Source organism: Dreissena polymorpha, chromosome 16 (assembly GCF_020536995.1).
Source record: "Dreissena polymorpha isolate Duluth1 chromosome 16, UMN_Dpol_1.0, whole genome shotgun sequence".
NCBI lineage: Eukaryota > Metazoa > Mollusca > Bivalvia > Myida > Dreissenidae > Dreissena > Dreissena polymorpha.
Window position 1 is genome coordinate 24,257,155 of NC_068370.1, and position 19,128 is coordinate 24,276,282.

General features: G+C 35.7%; 1 protein-coding gene across 5 annotated transcripts in view; it reads right to left on the minus strand.

Moving 5' to 3' along the window:
• Positions 1-1,274: 1,274 nt before the first annotated feature.
• LOC127861998 (general transcription factor 3C polypeptide 3-like) overlaps positions 1,275-19,128 on the minus strand; it is a 61,040-nt gene continuing 43,186 nt past the window's right edge. For 2 of the 5 annotated variants that reach the window (XM_052400842.1, XM_052400844.1), the window contains 6 exons: positions 15,253-15,351; positions 13,904-13,979; positions 12,784-12,908; positions 12,094-12,181; positions 6,126-6,196; positions 1,275-2,855 (listed from right to left, as the gene is read on the minus strand). In XM_052400842.1, coding sequence (XP_052256802.1) covers positions 2,745-2,855; positions 6,126-6,196; positions 12,094-12,181; positions 12,784-12,908; positions 13,904-13,979; positions 15,253-15,351 — 570 coding nt within the window. In that variant the 3' untranslated portion in view covers positions 1,275-2,744. The remainder of the gene's footprint in view (positions 2,856-6,125; positions 6,197-12,093; positions 12,182-12,783; positions 12,909-13,903; positions 13,980-15,252; positions 15,352-19,128) is intronic. The other 3 variants (XR_008040391.1, XR_008040392.1, XM_052400843.1) reach the window with 3 other exon arrangements.

Genomic DNA, 19,128 nt, shown 5'->3' on the forward strand with positions numbered 1-19,128 from the left:
TTGTTTATAGTTAACTGGTAGTTACCTGGTACACATACCCAGTAAAATTTTAACCGAATATACTGAAAAAAAAACAAAAACTTACCAACCAAGTATGTAATATACAATTCGTGATATTTTAATCAATATAAACTAATAATTGTAAAAAAAAAATGGTATTTTAAAACTTTTTTTTTTTCGTCAATCTGCTTGACCGTCCTTTTAATGTTTAACTATGATTAAAATTCATTACGTTTAAATAGGCAGTTAAAATATAGTTTCAACCTATTAACATTGAATATATTTTAGTACTGTGTAATTTTAATGAAGGATTTTAACAATTGGTATGATGATAATGAAATATACATTCACAGGAAAAAATATTTTATTTGGCCAACACAAACAACACAGTCATATTAATTTTAAGGGTGCAATTCAGGAGTTGGGAAGTATGTTACTTTGTAACAGTATTATTTGCTGGACATGTCTGCTTTTCACTAGGTTTTGAATTGTTTAAAGTGAAAATGGGAAATTAAAACTGATAGATTTCTGCTAATATTCAAATATAAAGGCAAAAGATAGTAGCAAACAAGCTTACATAATAATATCATCATGTACAAATTGTATATTGCACTTCAACTTGACTTCCCAATACATGAATTTATTTTAGATGGCTAGTACTTGCTTTGTACAAATTATTAAGACTTATTATTGCACCTTTATTATAATGAAAGAATATGTTGTTCATATGGTTAAACACATCTTTTTAAGTCGAATGCACTGACTGAAGTGCTGTTCATGTTCGAGTGTGAATATATATATATATATATATATATATATATATATATATATATATATATATATATATATATATTTGTTAGGTCTTATGCTTTGTGCCGTGTTACACTATTGGCAATTGTTTTGTTCAATTTTTTTGTTCCCTCCTAAATTTTCAAACTAAAACTATTAACAGTACATTGTGTGGATGTACAGCCTTTTTTTCAATCTAAAATGATACTCGTTCATAGAAATGCAAACCACTACCCACTGATGATGACACTAAACCCTTTACCACTTAGATGCAAAGTGAACATTGCTATGTGCAAACAGCATAAAACCAGATTAGCCTGCGAGTAACTCGCAGTCTGTTCAGGTTTAATGCTATTTGATGCTCATCAATATCTAAGCGTTGGAAATGAAGCCTTTACAACTTGAATTTGGTAAGAAAGGTCTTTGATAAAATTTAACATTCTAAGGGACTACACGTGCCTCAAAATACATAAGTACCCAGTAAGTAGTAAAGGATTAAATATTATTATTCACACTGATGCACATCAGATATGTAATAATTCCAAACCACATTCATAGACAACACACTACTTAGTTGCATACTAAATTATCATCATCAATCTTTGAATGTGGTGCTGTACACCACATATTGACCAACACATGTACAACTCTAAACTCACTTCTATTCTGTCGTCATTTTATGATGCAAATTATTTCTCATAGTTAAACAGACATAACACAATATTCGGCTGCAATTATCTGTCGGTAGAAATGTTTCTTAACTGGTTCTTACATGTGTAAGACGATTCTCTCTAAATGTTAAATGATTACTCCTCACAAATAAACCAATCACCCATACCATACTGTTGCTGCTTTTTCTTTCGATAATAACAAGAGCTGTCATCATAGCTTGATAGAAGTTATGAGCTTTTTTCAAAACCTAAATGCAGATTTTGAAACCTAAACGTGGACCCTTAGTTCAAGGTCAAGGTCACAGGGGTCAAAATTTGGGTGCGTATGGAAAGGCCTTGTCCATATATACATGCATGCCAAATATGAAATTGATATCTGAAGTGACATAGAAGTTATGAATATTTTTCGAAACCTAAACGCAAAGTGTGACGGACAGTCCGATCACTATATGCCCTCCTTCGGGGGCATAAAAAGTTCATACACTTCATGTCTGTTTCTTGAATTCAGCGCAGGTATATAACAGCTGATTCATAGAAATGTTTTGCATTTGTTGATAAATCCTTCTGCAGTATCAATCTTTCTCCCAATATGTACACAATGAATACCATGCTAGTGAAGGCTCTTAACACTTGTTCCATACACTAAAAGTTGCTCTTTACATGTTTCATTGATTATTCCAACACAAGTACAGCAGATGCTCTGGGCACATGTTTAAAGTAACACATAACATGTACATGCTACTTATGCAAACAAAACACTCCTTACACCATAAACAAATGTGTGTAAAAAATTCCACTACACCTTTACGTCTGTTGCATCTAGATGAACAGCGGTTTCTGGTTACACCTGAATGACAGTTACTCCACTCACTGTAAGACTGGTAGTAGCAAAACACCACAATCCTGACAGTAGAATAAAATCACTCATATCACACAGTACTTCCAGAGAATGTACCTAGCATAGTCTACCAATCCACTGGTTTGGTAAATCAGAGCCAGATTGTATGCTATCTCTTGCGTCAAGTCAAACATGCCCTGTAATATGTACAGCAGATGCTCTGGGCACATGTTTAAAGTAACACATAACATGTACATGCTACTTATGCAAACAAAACACACTCCTTACACCATAAACAAATGTGTGTAGAAAATTCCACTACACCTTTACGTCTGTTGCATCTAGATGAACGGCGGTTTCTGGTTACACCTGAATGACAGTTACTCCACTCACTGTAAGACTGGTAGTAGCAAAACACCACAATCCTGACAGTAGAATAAAATCACTCATATCACACAGTACTTCCAGAGTATGTACCTAGCATAGTCTACCGATCCACTGGTTTGGTAAATCAGAGCCAGATTGTATGCTATCTCTTGCGTCAAGTCAAACATGCCCTGTAAAAGACAAGAGATCGGATCAAAAGTAATGTTGGTGCATACAAGAAAAAAAACTGATGGCTAACTATTGAAGCTTTGGTGAGGGCAACAAAAATATACCATAAAGTAGGCATCAATTCATCTTATTACAGGATAGGCCTGTCTCAAGCTTGTCAAAAAGCATGTTTAATTTAAGCAGACATTAAAGTGTATCATGTGGTGCCTGAATGTATATGAGCCGTGATCTGAGAAAAAGGGGTTAAATCAGCGATTTTTTTTGTCTAATTGGGAAAAGTACCCGTACCAGTCAAATTGGGAAAAATTCAGTCGTGAAAGCTTGAAAATTGGGAAAAATCGAGTCGTGAAACCCTCAAATTGGGAAATTGGTGTATTCGATTTTATGCTCCCAAATACTTTTAAATTGATAACAAAGTGTTTACAAGCTGTCAATATTATATTTACCTAGGTTGAAACCATAGAGCTACATAGGGAAACTAACAAAATGTTGCAATTTCCAAAAAAAAAATTATTTAAAAAAAAAAATTTTAACCTTAAATTGGGAATTTTTTGGACAGCAATTGGGAAATTTGTAGTATTTTCGTACTTGGGAAAGTGCCGTTTACCGGTACTTTATAAAGAAGGAAAAAAATCGCTGGTTTAATGCATGTGTGTAAAGTGTCATTCCAGATAAGCCTGCGCATTCCGCAACGGCTAATCAGGGATGACATATTCCGCTTAAATGGTATTTTTCGTTCACAGAAAGTCTTCTTCGCTAAAAATCAGTTTAGGCCGAAAGTGTCATCCCTGATAAGCCTTCGCGGACTGCACAGGCTTATCTTTGACGACACTTTACGCACATGCATTAAACCCCTTTTTCACAGAGCGCCACTCATGTATTTCCTAGGAGCAATTTTCATAAGAGATTAACCATACAGTCTTAGCTTAGGAGTAATCTAAGCAGTTAACAAATCCACTATGACCTGACCTTCAAGCGAGTTGATGGTTGTTTCACAAGAAAAGTTGTCTAAATAAGATCTTTTGTGCCAATTTATCTTTAAATGGGCCAGACAAAAACATTTTTATTCTATACATACGAGCCCGGTTTTTCCGTCCAGCACTTTTTGGTTACATCATAAATAGCTTGATGTCCAACATTTTGTGAATTTTAAGCTGGTGTGTTTATCACAAAATTTTAGTTCAGTGCGGAGTTTGTGGAAAGTCCTACAATTTAATAAATTGAAAAAAAAATATGTTAAGGCATTTTGCAAAAACAGACAATTTATATTGGTTTAAAGTCAATGATGTAACAGATTGGACGCCACTTACATGTAGCAAACATGATATGTATACAAATTTTAAAATATATTCTCGTTGAAATAAACGGCATTAATTCGTCATCACGGCGTTTCGACCTCATAGTTGTATCCAATGTATCGAAACATTTGTAGACGCTACACAAGTTATGTAAAAACAGTTTGAGATCTGAATTCAAGTTGAAATATATTGGACACCAACTGTTACATCACCATTCATAAAAAATAATAATTGTCTGACTGAAATTTGTATAGGTTTGTGCCTTTTTTAAGTTTTATATCCAAGAAATACATGTAACCTTTATTTATAATATTAAAATAAAGGTCAGTAGCCTAAGTTTTTTTGGTAGAGTGATGGAAACAGGAACTCATGGGCACTATAAAAGGTATACCTTTTTTGTCTAGAATCCGCATCTATTTGTAACAATTTTTTGTACTAACAGGGTAGAACTTGGTAGTTTTATGATATTTATCAACAAGTTTTATGTTGTTCTTTTAAATATGGCCACAACATTTTTCAAATACATTCATGAAATTTATATTTTACATGTTTTTTTGGGATGTAACTAAAAAGTGCTGGACGGAAAATCCAGGCTCTTTTAAGGAAAACTAAGTGACCTTGAAGCAGGCAACATGGTTTTTGAACATATATTGTTCCCATTTGTTTTGAAATCCATTACAAACAACGAAGTTATGAGACGGACGTAAACATGTACTTTTACAATATAAATATTAGGATTATGCAAACATTTCGAGGGTTGTTGCACTTGACACATTTTCTTGATATGATCTTCCTTTGTGAAAATTTATTTTGAAATCCCTAAATGCACAATAAAGTTATGGGCCAGACAAACTAGCAACATATAAGGAAAAAAGTGTTTGTTTTAGGCGACATACCATCTAAGCCACCTTATGTGGAAACATTCCTAACAACAAGTTATTGGACAAACATGGACATATCCATGCACTTAATATATAATTTGTTCATAAAGAATACACACAAACTCAAAATTTCCACTGTAAACTTGACTTTGAAGAAAGCCATTTGTTGCACTCAACATGACATCTTCCTATGATGATTATTGGACCTGCTTTGTTCAAACATAAAATAATGGACATATTCAAACAGTGCAGCTCCAGATCTTCCTCTGCATCTGCATCCATTAACTCTGATGATGTGTCACAATGTTCTCTAATGAAACCACCAAACCTTACATGACTAACTGGCTGCATATGTCCCAAGGCCCTTTTTTGCATAACGCTAGCCATGAATTCCAGTTTAAATATATTTCAATATCCCATAATGGATGACAGAGTTATAAGCCAGAAACAAACATGGTCTTTTACTTAATGCATAAGGAAGAAGCAAAAATTATGCGCACAAGTGTCCATCAAAACCTTTGCCTTGATGCAAGCCTTGTTGCACGTGATCATGATGTGATTATTAGGGCCAATTCATTTAAAGATCCTATAGTGCACAACAAAAATACAAGTCATACCTGACATGTCCTACATAAACGCAAGCATACATACACAAGGACATGAGTAACACATAAACACCAGCAAACATACACGAGGACAGAGGTAAGACATAACCACAAGCACACATACACAAGGACAGAGGTAACACATAACCACAAGCACACATACACAAGGACAGAGGTAACACATAAACACAAGGACAGGGGAAACACATAAACACAAGCATACATACACAAGGACAGGGGAAACACATAAACACAAGCATACATACACACGGACAGAGGTAACACATAACCACATGCATACATACACAAGGACAGAGGTATAACATAAACACAAGGGGTAACACACACACGGACAGGTGTAACACATAAACACAAGCATACATACACTTGAACTGAGGTAGCACTATAAGCCATTTCACCACTATAATGGTAGCGGTAAAAACAAATTGACAAATTAGTGTACAGTCCAGCAAAATTGGCCTACTTACGCCCCTCTCCCCGATTGCTGGAGGGTATTCAAGAGCTTTCCGGTAGTAATGGACTGCTGCATACAAGATGTCTGAAGTAGAAAATCTTGGTTTACATACAAGTCTATAAAAAAAATTATTCACAAACGATTACATTTGAGTTTCGTGTTTTACAGTAAAATACAACTGAACATGCATACTGTTATCTGTGCAGTTTAGAAGCCATCCAGATTTTTGTATTGAAAAGATGTACAGTGTTTCGGGTTCACAAATTCAGTCTCTGCAAAAATTGTCTATCTATTACTGGCCACAAAGTCTGGTAATCGTTTTATTATTTCTGATTTGAATACACAATAATAACCGGCCAATCAAACAAAAGCATGTGCAATATTAGAAATTTTCACTGGTCATTATTGGCATAACCGGTATTCTGGATTTTTTCCCTGGACATTTACAGTTTTACTGGCCTTGTCCAAGGCACGAGGGACTTTAACAGAGGATATTCAGGTGAAAGTTCATTGAATTGTTTTTTCCAACTATATGTGCTTTTCTTAGGGGCCATTTCAAATGTGTACCGATGACTTCCAACAACAAGAGATGTGTTTGTCAGAAACACAATGCCCTCTATTGCACCGCTTTGAAGCCATATATTTGACCTTTGACCTTGAATGATGACCTTGACCTTTCACCACTCAAAATGTTCAGCTCCATGACATACACATGCATGCCAAATATCAAGTTGCTATCTTCAATATTTCAAAAGTTATCGAAAAACTTTAATCAAGGTTAAGAATGACAGAGTGACAGAATGACAGACAGACAGGCCAAAAACAATATACCCCCGATCATTCGATCCGTGGGCATAAAAATTCAGAATCTGATAAAAATAATATCATATTATCGCAGATGCAACTCGCTATATACAATACCAAAAAAGTAATGCAATCTGAGATAGTAATGTTTGTATGATACAAGTCCAGTTTGTTTGGTCCTTTTTTGTGTTTACATTTTGACATCATTATTGTGAGTATTCAGTTGATCATACCCTATAATGCTGATATCCAATAAACACAAAATGGCCTGACATATTGTTTATGTACTCATGAGTAATTATGATGTCATCATTTTTGGTAAAAACAAATCCACCTTTCATAAAACAAATAATATGATACCAAGATGTATTCTATTTTAGACACAAAAGAAACAAAACAGCAAAAAAAACGTATTTTTCAAGTATTATAATGCAGTTTTCCATGATCCCATAATTTGCATGTCAAACATTATAAAACATTTTCATTGCCGCTTAAAAGCTGAATTGTGGTGATTATCTTATTATTTCTTATCAAATGGTGGTATGATAAACAGAACAACAGATTACTGCCCTTTTGTTTTGGTACAGGTAATACATCCGACTCTGCACTAATAAAACAACACTCGGCAAGACTTGCCATAATTTTATTGAAAGCCTCAGCTAATATATTACAAAACAATTGCAAAGTCACTTGTTAATCTATATATATCCATGCATTAATAGAATGAGTTGTTTACAAAGCATGACAGCACAAAGTTGGTTACAGTGATGTCTATTTTCATTTCTTCGTATGACTTAAGAACGAGTTTGAAACACACAGTTTAATTTTTTGTGACTTTTTGATAATTTGTTTCGAATTTTGTATAATATATTTGATTACAGTGATTTATGTTTAAATACAGTGAATTCATATAAACAAGAGGGCCTGAAAGGCCCAAAGTCACTCACCTGAGATAACAAGATATTATTGGGACAAATCTTCTGACCAAGTTTCGCAAAGATCGGAAAATAAATGTGGCCTCTAGAGTGTTAACAAGGTCATACATGTACTATAGCCATATTAGGAAAAATGCCCCGCCCCCTGGCAGCCATGTTTTTCAACCAACCGGCATCATTTTTTAACTCGTCCAAGATATTATGGGGATGAATCTTCTGACCAAGTTTCATGAAGATCGGACAGTAAATGTGACCTCTAGAGTGTTACCGTATACGTGCGCTTATAAGACGCATTTTTGAGACTTAAATTAATAAGTTACAGTTGGGGTCGCGTCTTATAAGCGAGATACTGGTGAAAATAAACAAAAAATTTCAAAATATCGAGTTTACTGGGCTTATGCTAGCCAAGTTGGACACTTTTCAGTTGTTTTGAATCATCGCGGCAGCCATTTGCATTTTCTCTAAAGTCTGTATTGGCCCGTACCGTGTGTCGGAACGCTATGTTCAGTTACCGATTTATTTGTAATAAAATGTATTGTTACTGATTTTGTTGTCTATTATTTTTAATTTGAATTTTGTTATTTTTGGGGCGTAAGACGTTATATTGTCCGTGATTATTCTTGAAAAGTTTTTATCACCCGATTGTCTGCGTGCGACGTCGTTAAATGCCATATAAATTGGCCATTATAGTATACGTGAGTAAGCGGCAACACGATGCCAACATGCTTAAAACAACAGCAAAATCAATTCTCAGTTTGAAACTGTCAATTGTTTAATAAACACGCTGCCGATTACAAATGCTATTTGACAAGTTTGTATCACCTGATCGTCTTTGTTCCACGTCGTTAATTTTCAATTAAGACATAATTGGCAATTCGGGTATCCTCTGAAATAAGTTACCAGTTTGCAACTGTCAATTGTTAAATAAACACGTTTATTCAGACGACCCACTAATGCCGATGACACATTATTTATTAGGGGCCAACAACAACGGGAGCAAAGAGCGACCGCATGCAATTATCCGCATATGGCTTTCTTCTTGACACGTGATTTCGATCTGCGCTTCGGAGTCTATCACTCTATCAAACGATTGGCTAATTTTATGAAAGTAGGCGTTACCTATTGTTGATAGACAATGGGCGTAAAATTTGCATAACCTAGGTAATAAAACTAAACGCTTTCAAAATATCTGCCTATTAGATTTCAATACCTGTCAAACAATACAATTAAGATGACTGACACGATCAATTTTCTTGTGCATTGATATTACGAACGTAATATGTTTGCAATTGTTAGGGCAAATGATTAACACGCAATTGTTAGAAATTTTGTCAATTTGATAATTATTTTTATTGCATGAATAATACTTAAAAATAAATTAAAACCCACTAATATATCATAAAATAAACAAATATTATTTACTTTGTTGTTTGATTGTTTTATTTTTCAGACTTGCGTGAATTACTAATTGTATGCAGCGCGAGTTTGAAAATTCTCAATGTTTTACTAATTGAGGATTTGCTTTAACATTCTGCCATTTTTCGGCCATTTTCCGGCCGATGAATACGGCAAAATTTGACAGCGTCTTACACGCGGGTCAGTCTCAAATCCACCCATTATACAGTCCGAAGTCGGGGTGCGTCTTATAAGCGAGGGCGTCTTATAAGCGCACGTATACGGTAACAACCCAACAAGATTTTACTATAGCCATATAAGGACAAGGGACAAAATTGTCACAAAACCAGGTTTTCATTGTGGAAAAAAATCTGATAAAGGGAGACAACTCAAACTGAACTTTTGAAATGAACAAACAAAATTAACCCCCTTTGTAAGTTTGTTTTAAAATAAATCTATTTTTAGTTGTGGCGACCTTGACATTGGAGATATTGACGTGATTCTTTCGTGCCACACCGTCCCATGATGGTGAACAAATGTGCCAAATGATTTTAAAATCTCATAATGAATGACATAGTTATAGCCCAGACAAGCTCATTTATGGCTATTTTTTACCTTTGAACTCAAAGTGTGACCTTGACCTTGGAGATATTGATGTAATTTTTTCGCGCGACACACCGTCTAATGATGGTTAACAAATGTGCCGAATGATTTTAAAATCTCACGATGAACGACAAAGTTATGGCCCGGACAAGCTTGTTCCGCCCGCCCGCCAGCCAGCCAGCCCGCCCTCATTCGCCAATCTAATAACCAGTTTTTTCCTTCGGAAAACCTGGTTAAAAAATGCCCCGCCCCTTGGAAGCCATTTTTTTCAAGCAAACATAATTATTTTCGAACTCATCCAAGATATCATTGAGACCAATCTTCTGACCAAATTTCATGAAGATTGGACATAAAATGTTGCCTCTAGAGTGTTAACAAGGTTTTACTATAGCCATATATAGCCATATAAGGAAAAATGCCCCGTCCCTGGTGGCCATGTTTTTAAAGCAACCAAAACCATTTTTGAACTCATCAAAGATATCATTGGGACAAATCTTCTGACCAAGTTTCATGATGATCGGAAAATAAATGTGACCTCTAGAGTGTTAACAAGGTTTTACTATAGCCAAATAAGGAAAATAGCCCCACCCCCGTGGTCATGTTTTTCAACCAACCAGCATCATTTTTGAACTCGTCCAAGATATTATTGGGATGAATCTTCTGACCGAGTTTCATGAAGATCAGACTATAAATGTGGCCTCTAGAGTGTTAACAAGATTTTACTATAGCCTTATATTGCCATATAAGGAAAAATGCCCCGCCCCTTGGCGGCCATGTTTTTCAAGCAAACGTAACCATTTTCGAACTCATCCAAGATATCATTGGGACAAATCTTCTGACCAAGTTTCATGATGATCGGAAAATTAATGTGGCCTCTAGAGTGTTAACAAGGTTTTACTAGAGCCTTATATAGCCATATAAGGAAAAATGCCCCGCCCCTTGGCAGCCATGTTTTTCAAGCAAAGGTTACCATTTTTGAACTCATCCAAGATATCAGTGGGACAAATGTTCTGAGCAAGTTTCATGAAGATTGGAAAATAAATGTGGCCTCTAGAGTGTTAACAAGGTTTTACTATAGCCATATAAGGAAAACTGCCCCACCCCCTGGCGGCCATGTTTTTCAACCAACCGGCATCATTTTCGAACTTGTCCAAGATATTATTGGGATGAATCTTCTGACCAAGTTTCATGAAGATCAGACAATAAATGTGGCCTCTAGAGTGTTAACAAGATTTTACTATAGCCATATGTAGCCATATACGGAAAAATGCCCCGCCCCTTGGCAGCCATGTTTTTCAAGCAAACGTAACCATTTTCAAACTCATCCAAGATATCATTGAGACCAATCTTCTGACCAAATTTCATGAAGATTGGACAATAAATGTGGCCTCTAGAGAGTTAACAAGTCAAATGTTGACACCGCACAACGCACGACGGACAAAAAGCGATCACACGTTGTGCTCAGGTGAGCTAAAAAATGAGATGTTTGTCAAAAACACAATGCCCCCTACTGCGCCGCTTTGAAGCCATATATTTGACCTTGAAGGATGACCTTGGCCTTTCACCACTCAAAATGTGCAGCTCCATGAGATACACATGCATGCCAAATATAAAGTAGCTATCTTCAATATTGCAAAAATAACTTTTGCCGCACAAAACGGGCAATGTTAAAGTTTTTGGATGGATGGACGGACAGTTCAACTGCTATATGCCACCCTCCTGGGGGCATAAAAACTGTTGTTACATTGCAGGAGGAATCTAGTCTTTCCTTGCCATAGTCACATTAATATCACTCATGATTTATTTATTTACATCATACAGAAGCACAGCTCTCTTATAAAATTGTGTTACGATGTACTTCCATGTTTTTTTACACAAAGGCCTTTGTTAACCCTTACCCCCATAAGAAGCAAAAAGAAAATGGCTTTTGCAACCAGCATAAAACCAGAACAGCCTGCGAGTAACTCGCTGTCTGTTCAGGTTTTATGCTGTTTGGTGCTCATCAGTAACTAAGGGTCGGAAATGAAGCCTGTAAAACTTGAATCTAGTAAGAAAGGAATTCAACTTAATATAACTTTCTAAGGGACTACAAATGCGTCAAAATACGTAACTAAGTGGTAAATGGTTAACTAAGAATCTTGTATATAGAGCTATAATGGCTTTGGTGACCTGTTTTCACGAGGATTTATCAGACAGTACCAAGTTAATAGTTCTACCAGAAGAAGCAATACAAGACGAACATACTCAGCTGCTGAAGAGCTCGTCCCAGATTGTAATAGGTCTCCTGACATGGCCCTCGCAGTTCCATATAGTTGTGCAGAAATGCCATGCCCTTCATGAATGTAAAATAATGACTGAACCATGAATGACAGGAAAACAAGCAAATTCGTTGAATTGATATCCCCTGCCAATATGCTTCAGGACACAAAAGTGTTATATTTGACGCTAAAAAAAGCATTGTTTCAAGATACAAAGGGCCATAACTCCATTATTAACAGATGGTGTACACTGCCATTTGGCATGCATCATCCTAGTATCCATATATATACTCATACCAAGTTCCAATGAAATCCGTCAAAGCACTTCCAAGATATGGCTCCGGACGGACGGACAACGCAAAAACAATATCCCTCCGCCAATGGCGGGGGATAACAATGCAGAAAATTATTACTGGTAAATGTTATTTATCCTGTTAAACTCATAATATATTAAATGACCATAACATATAGTTGTTATAGGTAATTGTATTTCTTTTAACACTTATGACAAATTATACTTATGTTCTACATGGACGTTTTCATCTACAGGGAAATCTTGGGTCAGTATAATAAGCAAGCATTTTGGTATAAAAAGAAACATATATACATATATATATATACACAAAATATATTACGATAAAAAAATATAGCTGTTGCTCGGCAACTCAGAACATACCTGGGCTATGAGATACTGCCGTTTAGCGGAGAACCGTTGAGACGCAATGTGCACAAAGTCCAATCCTAGACAGAGGCTCACCATCGGGTCAGTGGGTGTACGCTTGAACACGTTCCCATATTCACCTGGGAAATACAAAGAGGAGATTTGTTGACTTTGATGCTTTCATACTTTATTTCCACAAGTCAATCACAATTTCACAGTTTTGAGTTTGCCACTGTTCACAGTCTGAATTTTTTGCTTGCACACACTGCCACAGCTTTGAACATGTCATCATTTTCGAAAAGTTATCTCACAATATTCTGTGTAATCTCTTAAATTGGTTTTGTGCAAATTTAGCACTCATTTAATCACTGACATTTCAGCATGGGCTTAAATTTTAACAATGTAAATTTAAAAAAGGCAAAAACTAACCCAATATGTGTTGGTTAACAGATGAAACAGAGAAGTTGGCAAAACTCACTTGTTGCAGTCAACACGTACACTATTCCTTATTAGATCACACTCTCAACTGGTAGTTCATGTTTTTTATTTTTTATTTTGCATTATAGTAAGACTGATAATTAAGGTTTTACCACATACTGCCAAACTCACATCTTTTTTTTCTTGAATAAGGTTTTACAATAAAAAAAAAAACAATGCTAAAAACCAGGCACGCATATTCCTTACTAAATATAAAGCCAACTTATAATTAACTTTCAACACTTCCAAAAAACTCTCAATACATCCAACACTTCTATGTGGTACAAAGTTTTTATGCTGAATTAAAAATGCCAATGATCTAGCAGAATAATAGATTTCTAAAAAAAAAAAAAATCTTTAAAATAATGTTTGCATTTCTAAACATAAGTTGATGGTTTTTTTTTCAAACACAAATCCAGTAGATGAACTTTATAGCATTTCATGAAATCAACCAAGTAGATTTCTCTTGACACAAATAGTGTAAGTCAGCCATTTGAAATAAATTAAAAAAGGCCGAAACAATTAAATTCATTTTTAATTTTTTTCAAGACGGTATGAGGAACACTGCAACACTTACCCTCAATATAAAGTCATTTTCAATGGGTGCAAAGAGACATTAGATTTTAAAGTGATGAAACTGTTAATACAAAGATCTCACCTAGAGAATGTTTGTATGAGCCAGAACTCATGGATGTGTGACCGTTCATGAGTCCCAGGGGTACGTTATTGGGTTCCTGAAAAACAGAAACATATGATTACATCGCAATGAGTTGAGATTTATTCTACAGCTGTTAGAAGTCAAGTTGTTCTGCACTTGGAATTGTTTTTTAATCATACACTTTTTAGAATAAAGTTCTTAATAAGCAAATAAAAGTTATCCTTTTTTCGGTTTTGGTGCACAAAATGTACCAGTAGTCATGATTACATGGTTCATGCCTATCGTGGTAACTATGGAAATTGTCCTCCATTATTTTATTACCAAATTTAAAATCCATGCATCACATCATTAATAATGGAAAGATTTCTCTCACAGCACATGTTTAGACTGAATAATTGTGTTTGCTTCTTAACTATTTTGGAATTAATATAAACTAAGGTAATTCTAACAATAAATGAGACAAGCTCATAAGGCCTACTGTTTTTATAAAAGGCATATTGGAGACTGTGAGAACAATAATTATTTTAATAATAACATAATGAACAATAACTGCCATTTGATGAACACTTATATCAAATGTTGAACACAGTAAACCACATGTACAATCAAAAGATAAAGATTTTATTTTATAAAATTTCAAACAAGAGCTTGCAGCATGATGATGTTTATGCATATATAAATAAATATTATCACAAAATATAGGACCTAAGACGTATATAACAGTTTTTTGCAAGATCAGCTTAATTTTTGCATAGTAATGCTACACCAGTGCATATTTTTTAACGTTTTTCCCATCTTTGACTTATTTCCTCACTACAGCACACTTCCTGTCTGATATCAACCATATTCCACCAATTTGAGACAACCCGTCAACTATCATACTCCAATCTATTAACAATGATTTCCAACTTTGTTAAAAAAAAACTAGTTTAAACAGGATTTTAACATGGATTAGAACATATATCATGTACTATGACAATGAGAAGCAAAAGAAACCTGTTTGATGGCCATCATGCAAACAAATGTGATTAATAGAATGATGATGTATAACCTGTATTGTATGTAATGCAGAGTTTAGAGAAAAAATAGTCCTGCAAAATATGCGAGTGCTTGAGCATCAACAATATATTTATAGAAAATAATCTGCATACCTCCGCAGTACATTCAATTATTGATTTTATATAGTAAGGAATTTCGAAAAATTTGCTGAGAATATATATAGCAATCTTTTAAATTATAAATCGTTTAATCTCATTAATTAAATATAACTTTCTAAGGGACTACAAATGCGTCAAACTACGTATCTAACTAAAGTAAGTGGTAAAGGGGTAAACTAAGTGGGGACTTACGTTGATGATTTTACGGAGCAGGAAGCGGTTATGTCTGTTGTCATTGCACACCATGACGGCCTGCATGAACATGTTCCACGCGTGAGTAGACTCCAGGTTCTATGGATACATAATCACAGGCTACACTTTTGATCAGCTAGGCTACTTAGATCAAGAATGTTGATAAAATGAGATACATGCACTCAGGTAAAATAGCAGGGTGCTAACCCTGTCCCCTTTATCTTTTGTCCTTTGCTGACTCTGAATACTAGAATGGTTAAATTACTTCAATTGCCTCTAAGTTGATACTGCATTGAATTGCTATTAAAAGATAAAAATATGAAACAATCAAACAATATAAATGGATATTCATGGATCTTAACTCTAACTATATCATGACCTTTACTTAAATGATCTCAAGTTAGGTCTGCAAGTAATTAGGTACCAACATTCAAAATTTTTAAAGCAATACCCTCTTACAAACTCCAGGGTTTGAGCCGAAACAATTTCCCCAATTTTTCCATGTTAAATATCTAGAAACAGTGATCATGTTCTGGACCCTGATGGAATCCTGAGCTTTGTATACATGTTTGTTACATACATGTAAACAAAAACATTTCAGCTAAAAAATTCCATCCATACTCAACTCTTTGAGATGAAACTAGTGTTATTTTTGCTTATTAATAACATTGACTGGCTGGCAAAAACGAACCTCATGCTAACTCTGCATATAAGCAAAGCACACCCACAGTTTCAAGAAACTACTTCATCAAACAACAGAAACATTTATCTTAAAGCTGCAAATGACCAGTTATATGGCACTGGTTTCTTTACCTGAACTAAGTAAGAACTACCAGTTGTGGTGCATAAAAATGCTAAATGCGGCTCCATCACAATTAATAGCATGACATAATATAGATGGGAACATTCATTCAAGTGTTTTTTTTCTAGAAAGCAAAGGACATTTTTTAAAGGAATCAAATTAATTTTGGAAATATTACAAGAATCTAACCTTAGGATTATGTCTGTGACAACTATTTTTAATCCAACAAGAGCTGTCTTGATAGGATGACATATGCCCCCGATAAATGCTTTGATAGAAATTATGAGCATTTTTGGAAACCTAAACTCATTTTTGGAAATGGACCCTAAGTTCAAGTTCAAGGTCAAAGGGGTCAAAATTTTTGTGCGTATGGAAAGGTCTTGTCCATATACACACGCATACTAAATATGAATGTTACATCTGAAGGGACATAGAAATTATGAGCATTTTTTGAAACCTAAACGCAAAGTGTGACGGACAGACAAACGGACAGAAAGACGGGCGGACAGTGCGATCGCTATATGCCCTCCTTTGGGGGCATAAATAACTAGACAGTGGACACCATGCTAAATCCTTGAAATGCACTAAGTGACCCCGTGACCTAGTTTTTGACCCAACATGACCCATATTCGAACTTGACCTAGATATTGTCTTGATATAACTACTGACCAAGTTTGGTAAAGATCAGATGAAAACTACTTCAATTAGAGAGCGGACACCATGCTAAATCCTTGAAATGCACTCAGTGACCCCATGACCTAGTTTTTGACCCGGCATGACCCATATTTGAACTTGACCTAGATATTGTCTAGATACAACTTCTGAGCAAGTTTGGTAAAGATCGGATGAAAACTATTTGAATAAGAGAGCGAAAACGAAAAGTGTGACAGACTGACAGACAGACAGACAGACAGACTGACTGACAGACAGACAGACTGACGGACAGTGCGAAAACTATAAACCCTCTTTTCTTCGAAAGGGGGCATGAAAATCACTTTCTGACAAGATTTTCAATTTTTTTAACTTTGGGTTGCCATAATTACCATATTTTTTAACAGATAATTATTTGACAAACCAAGGAATATCCCGCCAAGTTTGGTGAAATTCCACAAGGTAGTTTAACAGAAGCAGCAATTGAAATGAACAAGTGGCCTCAGAATGCCAGACAAAACTGACCACAATAGATTCAATATAGCTCATCATGCTCAGATAAGCTAAAAAAGCACTCACCTCAATGACAATATGCCTTGCAAATGCTCACCTCAATGACAATATGCCTTGCAAATGCTCACCTCAAATACAATATGCCTTGCAAATGCTCACCTCAATGACAATATGCCTCGCAAATGCTCACCTCAATGACAATATGCCTTGCAAATGCTCACCTCAATGACAATATGCCTTGCAAATGCTCACCTCAATGACAATATGCCTTGCAAATGCTCACCTCATTGACAATATGCCTTGCAAATGCTCACCTCAATGACAATATGCCTTGCAAATGCTCACCTCAAATACAATATGCCTTGCAAATGCTCACCTCAATGACAATATGCCTTGCAAGTGCTCACCTCAATGACAATATGCCTTGCAAATGCTCACCTCAATGAAAATATGCCTTGAAAATGCTCACCTCAAAGACAATATGCCTTGAAAATGCTCACCTCAATGACAACATGCCTTGAAAATGCTCACTTCAATGACAATATGCCTTGCAAATGCTCACTTCAATGATAATATGCCTTGCAAATGCTCACCTCAATGACAATATGCCTCGCAAATGCTCACCTAAATGACAATATGCCTTGCAAATGCTCACCTCAATGACAATATGCCTTGCAAATGCTCACCTCAATGACAATATGCCTTGCAAATGCTCACCTCAATGACAATATGCCTCGCAAATGCTCACCTCAATGACAATATGCCTTGCAAATGCTCACCTCAATGACAATATGCCTTGCAAATGCTCACCTCAATGACAATATGCCTTGCAAATGCTCACCTCATTGACAATATGCCTTGCAAATGCTCACCTCAATGACAATATGCCTTGCAAATGCACACCTCAAATACAATATGCCTTGCAAATGCTCACCTCAATGACAATATGCCTTGCAAGTGCTCACCTCAATGAAAATATGCCTTGAAAATGCTCACCTCAAAGACAATATGCCTTGAAAATGCTCACCTCAATGACAACATGCCTTGAAAATGCTCACTTCAATGACAATATGCCTTGCAAATGCTCACTTCAATGATAATATGCCTTGCAAATGCTCACCTCAATGACAATATGCCTCGCAAATGCTCACCTAAATGACAATATGCCTTGCAAATGCTCACCTCAATGACAATATGCCTTGCAAATGCTCACCTCAATGACAATATGCCTTGCAAATACTCACCTCAATGACAATATGCCTTGCAAATGCTCACCTCAATGACAATATGCCTGGCAAATGCTCACCTCAATGACAATATGCCTTAAAAATGCTCACCTCAATGACAATATGCCTTGCAAATGCTCATCTCAATGACAATATGCCATGCAAATGCTCACCTCAATGACAATATGCCTTGCAAATGCTCACCTCAATGACAATATGCCTTGCAAGTGCTCACCTCAATGACAATATGCCTTGCAAGTGCTCACCTCAATGACAATATGCCTTGAAAATGCTCACCTAAAAGACAATATGCCTTGCAAATGCTCACCTCAATGACAACATGCCTTGCAAATGCTCACCTCAATGACAATATGCCTTGCAAATGCTCACCTCAATGACAATATGCCTTGCAAATGCTCACCTCAATGACAATATGCCTTGAAAATGCTCCCCTCAATGACAATATGCCTTGAAAATGCTCACCTCAATGACAATATGTTGCAAATGCTCACCTAAATGACAATATGCCTTGCAAGTGCTCACCTCAATGACAATATGCCTTAAAAATGCTCACCTCAATGACAATATGCCTTGAAAATGCTCACCTCAATGACAATATGCCTTGCAAATGCTCACCTCAATGACAACACGCCTTGCAAATGCTCACCTCAATGACAATATGCC